This window comes from Alosa pseudoharengus, unplaced genomic scaffold, assembly GCF_046254945.1.
Source record: "Alosa pseudoharengus isolate Yale_2024_CS ecotype anadromous, Long Island Sound unplaced genomic scaffold, YU_APseudo_1.1 YU_APseudo_1.1_scf_40, whole genome shotgun sequence".
NCBI lineage: Eukaryota > Metazoa > Chordata > Actinopteri > Clupeiformes > Clupeidae > Alosa > Alosa pseudoharengus.
Window position 1 is genome coordinate 46,093 of NW_027468775.1, and position 12,526 is coordinate 58,618.

Genomic DNA, 12,526 nt, shown 5'->3' on the forward strand with positions numbered 1-12,526 from the left:
ATTTCTTATCAGGTGATGCTCCATTTCTCCAAAATATGAGGGTTGTGCTGCTGGGACACAGACTATCTGGGAAGAGTTCATCAGGAAACACCATCCTGGGCAGAGAGGAGTTTGACCTGAAAAGAAGAACAGCTCAGTGTGTGAAGAGACAGGGAGAAGTAGCAGGCAGACATGTCACTGTAGTTGAGGCTCCGGGATGGTGGAAGAATTTCAGCCTCATAAACACTCCTGACCTCTTTAAACAGGAGATTGTCCAAAGTGTGTCTCTGTGTCCTCCAGGACCACATGCAGTCCTTCTAGTCATACGCACAGATTATACTTTCGCAGAGGTCTACGCAAAAAGTGCCAGGTACAATTTGGAGCTTCTTGAAAAAAATGTTTGGAGTCACACAATTGTCCTTTTCACCTACGGAGACTGGCTGGGAGACACCTCCATTGAGCAGCACATTGAGAGTGAAGGAGAAACCCTGCGGTGGATCATTGGGAAATGTGGGAACAGATATCATGTCCTCAACAACAAGGACTGGACTGATGATACACAAGTAACAGAGCTGCTGGAGAAGATAGAACAGATGGTGGTAAGAAACGGAGGAGCTCACTATCAGAGACCACAAGAGAGAAGACGGACGTTGTTCTTCAGAGGTGCGGAGGAGGAGAAAGAGGCGAAGAAGAGGACAAGATGGGCGACTCTCTTCAGAGGTGCGTTGTGACATCGTATCCTCACTTAATATTAATGTTGAATTTGTAGTATTTGTATGATTATATTATGGAGACATGGACTGTGGGGAGAGAGGCCATGACACAACTTGTTATTTTTTGTAAAAGTTGACATCTGTAAAAGTTAGCACATAGCAGAGCCTGTCTGGGGTGTTTAGGTGAAATTAGAGGTGCGGAGGAGGAGAAAGAGGCGAAGAAGAGGACAAGATGGGCGACTCTCTTCAGAGGTGCGTTATGACATATTATCCCTTCTTAATATTAATGTTGAATTAATATATATCCCACCCTAATCGTCAACTCAAACATGTAGTATAATATGATCTATCTGTTTTTATTAAAATGAATAACAAACTAGATGTACCGCATAGCGGTACAAAATATGACCGCCGCTCAGTCCTGTACATCCGTTCCGCGAAAATAAATCAGACTTCAATTTGTCTCCATATTTTACTCCATCCCCCACTCCTGAAACTTTTGTGTATGCTTGTTTGGCATGCCTGTGTGTGTGTGCGCGGCTGCACAGAAAGTAGCCTACTGGTGCTGAAAAGGTGAATAGATTGTAGAATAGCCAAAGAAGATGTAGCATTGTTATAAAACCTTTAAAATCTCGAAACAATCACAAGTAGGGCAGTTCATCACAGTTCATCCATTGCAACTAGATTGATGAAAGGTCACTTACACCTGTAGGCTACATTGTATTTTGGGAAAAGCAAAAGGTATCAGCATAATTTTATTTATTTGGATGGATTTTTTGTGAATGTTTCTTCTTCTACATAAGATCTTTAGTTCATGTAATACTTTATTGTCAATGCACAAATGAAGTAACAGTAGTCTGAAACGTTATTGTTAATGCACAAATTAAGTAACAGTAGTCTGAAACGAAATGCTGTTTTACATCTAACCAGTGGTGCAAATAACTGACATATCCAAATGGGCCTTGATGATGAAATGCGTCGCTAGACTGTTCATACACATTTTAACGGGCCAAAGTTGAAGAGCTGTTGTCCGTTATTGTTCGTGCAAATATAGGCTGATTCATGTTCCCTTGCATTGTGTAACTGAGGTCCATGGCTAGTCTGGCTTTCACCAGACCAAGCTCAATCTTTTAAGAAATAAAAAAAGAAATAGCGGGCAGATCAGGCTGGGTTCACCCAGCCTAGTCCATAGGCACCTGATATTGTTTAATTTTCCTATTGAGATATCCACGCTCTGGCTATTCTAAATGCAAAAATGCATCAGGGAGTTATGACAAAACTGTAACTAACAAACTAGATCTTAATAGAAAGCTGTTAGCTTCCCTAAGCTACAGGTAGGCCTATAAGGTAGGCCTATTTACAACATAAATTGGCAATAGGCTATGCTGGCGACACAAATAAAATCTCCTTTGGAAACCAATGGCTTACGCCTTACAGTATCAAGCGGACTTAAACTCCCATATCGTGCGAAAAGTTGTAATAAAATTCACGCAGCTCCATGAGTCAAGGAAAGCGTGAATGAAGTAGCCACTTCTAAATGGGACCCACTACACAGTAGCTTAAGGTGTGTTGCTAAAGCAGCCATAATGAAATGAAGGTGTCATTGTTTGGATACTTCACACACACGTGCTTTTTAATCTCACAGACTACAACTACCAAGCTGGAATCAAAGCACATCGATTCCCCTCTCACACCCTGCACGCACTTCAAACAAAATAAACAGGCGTCTCAGTCTCAGGCATGTAGCCTATAGGCAAAACTGTATCAGACCGGTGTAACGTTGATAAATCTTCCATTGCAAAGAATGATTTTTGTAGCACTTGCAACAAATGACAGTCGAAAGATACAATTACAGTGCTGCTATCAATTTGCTTGGTATAACCACATTTATAGTTTTCTACAAATGCAATCAAATTGGCCTCCATCACTCAACCAACGCTAACGGTAACATTATTGTACCTAGGTCCTTATTGATATTATAAGATTAACGTAGCCTACCTGCAGTAAAAACCAAGCATGTCCGATAAACATCCTCAGATTTATTTCGGCTTCAAGAAGAAATGGGAATTACATTTCATGTGAACATTGTCCTATCCTTATTAGACGTTCTCTGCAGTAAACAGTCCTTGTAGGAAGCGTCCATTGTTTTTCTTTTAATTTCCAACAAAATTACGTCTCACTGCAACGATGCGCCATCTAGTGGACAAACGACTACTTATCACCAATACTGGAAATGCAGCCATGATGATGATGATGAATATTTATTTTGGCTTTCTTTTAATCCTACTGAATTTGTAATTATGTATCGGCCGTTCTAATACCGATAGTATGTGGGTGCCTGTGTGTGTGTGCATGTGTATATGTGTGCACCGCCATCTACAGGCCAATGAGTGTACAGTCACTAAATGTACACATAACCTAATTTTTTTAGGACCCCCCCATGGATGAAATTCTATGAAACTTGGCATACCCCCAGAGAATGCCAGGTCAATCATACACATAAAATTTGGTGCAGTTCTGAACATCTTAACTGAAGATAGGGGCGATTAAAGCAGAATAATATTGCATTTTCATTTTTTACCGGGGGGGGTGCAAATCACAAATTAGTGATTATGGGCCAGGTTGATGTGGGCCCTTGAGACCAACATACCATAAAAGATTCTTCATCCTCAGTGCCACGGTTCAGGTAGTTATTTAGGAAAAAATGCTTTTTTTGCGGTTCGGGGGGAGGGAGTGGCCCCCGGGGACGAAACGAAATTTTTCCGTAAAAGTCTAGTGGGGCTACATACCCACCAAATTTCATGTGCCCCGGTGGTTCGGTGTCCCGGGTATCGTTGACCAAAAATTCAGGAAGTAGATGACGAAAAAAATAAATAAAAAAAAAACGTTGACAATCCCTATATGACCGCTTCGCTAGCTTCGCTAGCTTCGCTAGCGGCGGTCATAATAATTAAAGTCAATGCAATTGTTTATGTTAAGATACATAAGTCACTATTTACTCAGAAATTATGAGTACATATTGGACCTCCCATTTAGTTACACTACCTAAATACATTTTTTTTTTTTTTTTTTTTAATACTGGACTTAGTATTTAAACGGAATAGACCAGATCACCAGAGCAGAGAGCTGAATGAGGCTGCAGCACGATTGGATGAGTTGAGTCTGCAGGGAAGCATGGCAACTCCCTCAATCAGTGAGTACTAAATGTCTTCTAAAATGTGCTATTGTTAGAGGCATTTATTCTGTTCTCCTAGGTCTATGTTTTGTTGGTAAATAATTGTCAGAGTCGGTATCTGAGTGTGGCTGGGTGGAATTCACAACACCAACAAATTAAGCAATTAAGTTAAATTTAATTAAATTACATTTATAAAGTCTGACTCTGTTCTTTCTTAGAAACATACGACAAGAAAAATGAATAAATAGATAAAACCAAAAGATCAGTGGGTGGTGGAATTTGGTCTTTCTCACACTTGTGTCAATGCCACCAAGCAGCTGTCTCACATAATCAGTTAATAAAACAAATCAAAGCATCAGTGACTCATCTCTATCACAGCCAAGTAATTTTGCCTGATGATGGTTATCCCACAGACTACAAGAGCTACATATTCAAACAAAACAAAACAAAAACAATAATAATCTGTAAAAAATAAAAATTTGGATATAAGACTTAAGGCTGTTTAGTCAGGATGGCAAAGGTACAATACCAGTAAGTCATAAACTGATCAGGAGACACTGCTGTGGCAATGCTGATAAATATAAAACAAGAAAGGCCACCATGCACCAAGCAGATAAATATAAATCAGGAAAGGCCACCATGCACCAAGTCCAAGCTGGGATGCCGACTGACAGAGTGGCCTTGTGTTGCCTGTGTGGTGAAAAAAAGGTGCTTAGTGGAAGTCCTGTAGGCTATTTTACATGGTTTGATGCTGTTTTATACTCTGTTTCAGTGGGTGGAGATGACAGATCTGAGGTTTTCACAGTGGAAACCTCAGGCTATGGCACATACCCATCACCATCACCTTCTGTAGCACCTTCGGCAGCTTTGTCTGAAGCCCCCTCTGAATGTGGCTCCCAGGAGTCCATACACACTGAGTGGAGTTTCCAGGGGAGCACTGAAGGTGGAGGTGAGCTACCTCTCTGTTGTGTTTTATTCTGGGGTTTGGGTCAATGTACAGTACAATATTGACCTGTGCCACCCTTAGAACACTGATTAGCCAATGACAGTCCAGCCTCAACGGGACTCGGACATCAGCTCGGACAACTCCATAGGAAACAACAGGGAGGAGGCATAAAATGACAAATTAATGGTTATTTATGGAGTTTATTAACTCAAAAAACCCCAACGGATAACCATGGTCAAACGTTTTGCATGGGGGACGTGTAATACTGATAGCCGGTACCCCGAGAGGCTAGAAAACGGGGTATATTTTCATCAACAGTAGCCTACAGCAGTGTTTTTCAACCTTTTTTGTGCCACGGCACACTTTTGACACTTAAAATGTCCCTCGGCACACTAACATCCTGTGTGATGAAAAAATGTCAAATAATACACAGATATTGCCTTATTATGGCTTCTGCAAAATCTGCTCAATAAAACAAGCGTCCTCTGTTTCATTTGTAGGTGATCTAATTTAATTGTTGTTATGAACTGTGTGATTATGTGATGATTCTGTGAATACTGGATATGGGGGCCCCGTTGTACAATGCCTGCATACCACAAATAGTGCAATCATACAATCAATGAGAGCATGTGGTTATAAATTCTTTGATGCAACAGTTGCTTTTCTGGACCAGTGAGTGACATTTGGGTAATTTTCTGCGGCACACCTGATGATCTCTCACGGCACACTAGTGTGCCCCGGCACAGTGGTTGAAAAACACTGGCCTACAGGACGTCTCTCGCGTTTGCAACAGCTCAACGTAATGTAGGCTACTTAGTCAACAACGTGGGCACAGGTTCCCTGTTAAATCCCAAGATGAAAATGGTCATTAACCAACTACTGTATTCTTACTACATAAAATATTAACATAACCTAACATATCTTAGTTATATCTTCCTAGTATGAATCTTCCACTAGCTAGCTAGCATTAACGTCAGTGGTTTTTGCAAGGTGATTTGCACTGGTACTCGCCACAACTGCTCATCACCTTGTATGTATTCTAAAGTTCTGAATACACCCCTCCATCATGGGCGGATTATTAACTTTCAGGCCCCTGGGCCCAGATGTATTAAAGCAACACCAAAGAACTTTTCCTCTGTCAAACGCACTATTTGTTTATCCAGCACCGGCTTTGCAAATAACAATGTCCACAGATAAGGTAGAATATGTTGCATGATTTTATGAAAGTACGATGTATTGCGACTTCAGATGCAAGTCAAATTTGTAGTTTCTTATGTCTCATTCCATCGAACTACAGATTTGCTACCCGATCTGGCAAACTTACATAGTGCGGTTATAGCCGATAGAGGGCTGCGAAGCGAATGCAGAAGTGCCATTCACCCTGTTACGAGTTGATGAACCACTGAAACGATTTTGGAAACATTATTTTAAGGTGCAAAAAACTATTTGGTGTTGCTTTAAGGGGCCTCCCACTCATTTTCATATATGTGGGAGGGGGGGTTTGGGAGTCCTCCCCCAGAATTTTTTTTATTTGTTTGATGTGATTTCCTGTATTCTGGTAGCCTGGTAAACCAGACCCTGGAATCTTTCAGATTAAGGGTCTGCCCACGAGTAATGAAAATGGCCCAATTCGAGGGGCGGCACCAAGCATGCATTTGAAACTCTCACTGCACGCAGTTGGATAACGCTACGACCAATCACAACAATTCACGGTGTGACGTATCCAGTTCTTGCAAAGGAACGATTTGAGGGCGATTTTCTGCTCCTCTTTTAGTTGAAAAGCCAAATCTAAATCCTTTATTGTAGCGGCCAAAGCCGTTTCAAACAACTGCTGTTCATCGGTAGCTATCTTGCAATGTTTTCTAGATGATTCCAGACGTCGCAGCACCGTCGTCATCAGTGCAGCTCGCCTTTGTCCCACCTACACCGATTTGATTGGTCCCTCTCGCTCGAGAGGTAGAAGAAATTTGGATCATTGCTCGTGGCCAGAGTATCTTGCGGGCACAATTCAAATTGTTCTCTCGCGAGAACTCTGGATTTCCAGGGTAGTATTCTGGTGCATTTTGGGGATGGCCAATACTAAATTCAATCAGATTCATAGCCTACATCCTGATTTGTTGATATTGAGGCAATGATTCCATGCAAAGGCTTGGGCTTCAGGGCCCCCTGACCCCTTGGGCCCCTGGGCCTGGGCCCGGTAGGCCCGTGCAGTAATCCATCCCTGCCCTCCATAGCATAATTAAGTCCCTTTTGATAGCTTCTGGAGGAAAGTAAATCCTTTATCGATCAAAACGTCCTCAAAGCCTGCTTTGATATACTGTCAGCTGCCATTGTCCACAATGTATTTCTAATCAAGTCTGGTTTGTTTGTCCGAGTTTTCACACGGTAACAATGGGAGGCGGAGCTTAGCGACAGGTCAATTGAAAGAAGTATATATAGTATATAAGTATATTTTGATCCAGTGAGGGAAATTTGGTCTCTGCATTTATCCCAATCTGTGAATTAGTGAAACACACTCAGCACACAGTGAACACACAGTGAGGTGAAGCACACACTACTCCCGGCGCAGTGAGCTGCCTGCAACAACAGCAGCGCTCAGGGAGCAGTGAGGGGTTAGGTGCCTTGCTCAAGGGCACTTCAGCCGTGCCTACTGGTCGGGGTTCGAACCGGCAACCCTCCGGTCACGAGTCCGAAGTGCTAACCACGGCCACGGCTGCCCAATCACTATATGCCACAAGTTTTAGATCTGTCTCACTTTTCCTGTAGCATAACCAGTAGCGTGCGGTGACCATACATTTTGGTAGGGCAGACAATAGCCTATAAATTTGGGTTACATTAAAATTACATATTTTACATGACTTTTGCTAAGCACCGGAATCGTTCAGTTTTCACAGAAAGCATGAAACTTGGCAGAGTTATACTACTACCCCTAGTGATCAAAAATTGAAATGGACCCCAACAAATAGCGCCCCCTAGTGGCCGCCATCTTGAATTCAAATATGGCCACCATTCTTAATAGAATTGTTGATACAACTTCAAAATTCAACAAGATAAACAAGTCTTTTAAGTTCTAACACTTCATTTTTAGGGTCAAGGAAGCTATTGACATGATTTCCAAACAAACCTGATGTTGGCCATTTTGAAATCCAATATGGCGGATTCTAAATGTGAAAATATACACCACCAGTCGCGCATTACGAGGTGTGAAGCTGCGTGAAGCTTTAGTACCACTTTCAGCCACTGTGCGTCGCTCTGCCACTGTACATCGCTCTGTCAGTAGCCTGACTGCCGCCCCTTCTGAAAAAGCAGGAGGCTACCAAACATAATTGTTACCGAGAGGAATCCCAGCCTACGAATTCAATAACAAAAATAATTCATGCATAATTAAACATTACCTCGATTAAGGCTACTTGGGTATGGCTTAAGGCTTGACTACACGGTGGTAGCGAAAATCGAAATCTGCTATGTTATTGTCAGTGTTGGGGGAAATGCAACTACGCAAATCAAAACAGTGTCTTAATTTACCCTACTTCTTGACTGCAATGTAGTCAGTTGACTGCTTGACATGTCATTTTTATTTTTCTGTTTCTGTACAATAAACAAATACATCTGCTTTATGCCGCAGAATTACATTCATATTTGGCTGACTGCAGACGCGCCACTTCCCTCCCGATATTCCAAGATTAAGATAGTAGCCTTTACAAAAAGCATACTATCATAAAAATTCGTTAAAACGAATAGCTATTTGCAATTTGACAAAACACTGGTCCTCATTTTGCGAATGCGAGGACGATATGAGCCTGTTGCATTTAGTTACATGTCCGAGTCACGCATGTTTGAAAACCACTGGCTCGTAATCACAATAATTTAACACACGACAGTTGGATAGCCTACTTCATCATGTCCCCATGCCTACATTTTTGTGAGTAGCATAGAGATCGTTAAAAACAATAAAGTAGCCTATGTCTCTCCGTTTGGGACATCGAAAACTTATAGCCTATTTTTAATAGGGTAGACTACCGTCGGAGATGCTGACTGGCAAAGGCCTCACGTTATCTCCACTATCATCAGTCATGCCCCTTGATCAAAGTGGGGAATTAAATAAAAGTTTGAGAACCACTGGGTTAACAAGTTACCTGCAGTCCAGAGCAATATTCTGATGATCGGCGATGATCTCGGCAAATGTTTGTTTTCCAAAGTAAGAATTTCACTTGACCATGCACCTTCGACAATGAATAGCTCATTACACTTGTTACTGTTAAACGTAGGCCTAACTGGTATCATTACAAACATTATTCTGTGTCCTAAAACTGGCATATTTTATGGCATTGTGTCATGTAAATTCGTTGCAAAATCTAGAGAAATGTGTGAGGTGGTCTGGTCAGCGGGGTACAATTGAGACACACATTGGATTGTGTTATTACTTGAACATTCCACACATATCCACAGCTGTGGTAGGCCTATCAGGGGCAGGAGGATTACTGTTAGCGCAGGCTTTATATAAAATTCTTCAACAGAAGGCCTCGAATGCAGGCTTGCCCTGTGGTTTGCGCAGCCTACAGTAAATAACAGACCCGCCACAATGTGCGGTATGATGCTTTTTTACGAGCAAGATGTTTTTGGTGCCCTACGCACACTGCATGTTCTTAAATAACAATGATCATCAGTAATATTCGACCATTAATTTGTGTAAATGGGCAAGCGTGACCACCTTGATTGATGATTGTAACGCGGGCATGATTCCAAACACCTCCCTTACGATAATGAGTGACAGGTGACAGGTCTCAGAATGCGTGCGCTACACAAGGACGGAAGATGATGAATAACTGGGGCCGTAGGCTATTCACAAAGGCTTTTATCTTACCACTAGGAGTAGGCTACTCCTAAATCGCACTAAAAGATTTTAGCTTGGAGTTTTCTCTTAAAAGTTATTCACAAAGCCTTTCAGACAACTCCTAAACTAGGAGTGAGTCTTCGTTGCTATAGATGACGTCATTACTCATGCACGAGCTTGACTGAAGTGACCACCTTGATTGGCTGACGATTGTAACGCGGGAATGATTCCAAACACCTCCCTTCCGATGATGAGTGACAGGTGACAGGTCGGAGAATGCGTGCGCTACACAAGTAGTGAGAAGGACGGAAGATGGTTAATAACTGAATAAAAAGGCCTAGCCTAAATGAATAATGAGTAAGGCAAAACAAATAGCCTAGTAGCCTAATGAAACATACGATTGATGTAGTATCTTTGTAACATTATTAAATTATTCTGTTACTATGCCTACGTTTGCAAAAGAGAACATTTTAATTTGATGCACAATAATGTTACATTTAATTTACATTTTGACAATGATTAGCCTAGTTTTGGTTGTTGTTGGTGGCGTTATTGCATGTTAGTTATGCCTACAATGCAAAATTGCTTCCTCACTATTGAAAGCTGCATAGGATTTCAAAACACGGCAAAATGCCGCAGGTTTGTGAATAGGTCTGTGAGTTCTTTTAAGCTGTCAGAGGTGGGAAGGTGTGATTTGTTGGGGGCAGGGCCGAATTAACTGGTCACAAATGTCTGATGGCCCCCCTTCCCCCCCAGCCAACGTGAATCGGGTGGTCAGTTAATAGTGTGGCAGATTCAAGAGGGGAAAGTAGTAGCAGACTACGCCACCTAGGGTTTTTGTCACCACTAGGAAATAGGTCACCAATTCACACACACAACCTTGCTAATTGGCAACACAGGTTCGACACATGCTGGGCAGAGACGTGTTTTAGGAAATATATCTATTTATTTTACAAATGGAGCTACAGGATTTGACATAAAAACAATAGACAGGACAGGGGCTTGATCATTGGTGGAACAGCAGAGGGAGAGAGACAGAGCTATCGTGCACACAATGTACACTGCACTGCAAACAAGTTATGGCACTGCAAACAAGTTATGACACTTCAACACAGCTCACACTCGCACTGCAACAAGTGACGAAAATTCACGTCAGGCACACCAGGTGAAACCAGGGAAAGACTGTAACCACCCGTCAAGGCCCCCTGTTTCTAGTGGTACTGAACTGGGACAAACAAATAACACAAAATACAACGGTTGCACAAAAGAAAATAAACATCCAGAGACAAAACAGCAGCCCGTTGGTGATGGCAGGCAATGCACCAGGTGGCCAATCTTCAATGATCAAATGTGCTGTCTCTATAAAAATAGAAATATTATAGTTACTCCTTTTAACTATTTGATAAAAAAACGGCGAGTAGGTGAGCATCAGAGTGAAGGAGCTTACCTTCAAGCCACACAGAATAAAATCCTATGAGGGACCAGCCCTGTCCAAACTGAACAAATCACGTCGCCCACTTGACGCCACTTGGCTGTACAGCAGCCCATCAGGATGCCAACCAGTCAGCCAAACCAGTGCATTTCACTGCAACACCATGATCAGGTCCCCGGAAGGGGAAAAGGCAGGAGTGCTCTCACAGGAAGCACCTGCCTGCCAATATATCATTGAAAGGCTAATGACTGGGCGGGTCTGTCAATCATGGTAATTAGTGAGAGACAGACAACAGAGAGCAGGACCTGCTTACCCTGCTACAATAGGCTGAAGATTTTTCCTGCCATCTAAGGCAGCGGTCCCCAAACACCGGGCAGCGGCCGGTACATTCCTAAATGGGCCGTAGCCTACGACATGAGTTTAAAAAAAATGCATGCAAACTAAACTCAATTTAATTCGCAATAATGTCACGTTTTTACATGGCATAGGCCTATATGCAGTTGTTTGATTGCACACATGTTTGCATTTTGCCAGGTCTATTTTCTTACGTCTGTCCCGCCTTCAACACTTTACATATTGCCTTCAGCTCTGCGCAGCCTCAGGTCCGCTCACTTCACTTGATCAGTTCTTGGCGAACGGTAGTGTCACACGAAGTTAGCTAAACTGCTAGAATGAGCATAAAAAAAAAAGCATCTTTAGCAGACACTGGCCAGGGTGTTTAAGTTGCGAGAGCCGCTGCAGAGATTTCTTACAGAAAAAAAGTCACCGTTAGCTGCACATTTTAGTGATGAGGACTGGGTGTCAAAACTCGCTTACCTATGTGGCATATTCGGGTTGCTTAATGACCTCAACATGTCACTCCAGGAGAGAATGACGACTGTCTTTAAACTGGCAGATAAAGTCGCTGCATTTAAAGCCAAGCTTGATTTGTGGGAACGAATGGGGACGGGGTGTATTTGATATGTTCCAAACAGTAGTGGGGGTTTTGGGAGAGACTGAGGCAGGGCCCTTTCTCTTGCAGCTGGTGCGCGATTACCTTGTTGCACTTTCAAATGAGTTTGAGCGTTAGGCTACTTCCCATCCTCCAAAGATCCACGGCAAACCAATGAGTGGGTCCGCAACCCATTTGTCAATATCCCGAATAGTCCTAACATGTCAGCGCAGGAGGAAGAGCAGTTGATCGAAATTGCAAATGACGGTGGTCTTAAGAGTGTGTATAAGGAAACCTCTCTGGCGGGTTTTTGGATCAAAACCAAAGCAGAATATCCCGAGATAGCCGTAAAAGCGCTGAAAACGTTGCTACCATTTCCCACCACGTATTTATGCGAGGCCGGGTTTTCTGCAATGACTGCAACTAAAACCAAATTGCGCAATCGACTGGACATTTCAAACACACTGAGGGTGTCACTGTCTTGTTGCAGGGAAACAAGCACAGGGCTCCCACTGA

At 42.5% G+C, this 12,526-nt stretch overlaps 1 protein-coding gene across 1 annotated transcript in view; it reads left to right on the plus strand.

Annotated features, from left to right (window-relative positions):
* Nucleotides 1–12,526, plus strand: part of LOC143103419 (uncharacterized) — a 46,619-nt gene that overhangs the window by 11,795 nt on the left and 22,298 nt on the right. Inside the window, exons 8-11 of the mRNA XM_076267201.1 lie at nucleotides 13–699; nucleotides 876–944; nucleotides 3,781–3,885; nucleotides 4,640–4,816. Coding sequence (XP_076123316.1) covers nucleotides 13–699; nucleotides 876–944; nucleotides 3,781–3,885; nucleotides 4,640–4,816 — 1,038 coding nt within the window. The remainder of the gene's footprint in view (nucleotides 1–12; nucleotides 700–875; nucleotides 945–3,780; nucleotides 3,886–4,639; nucleotides 4,817–12,526) is intronic.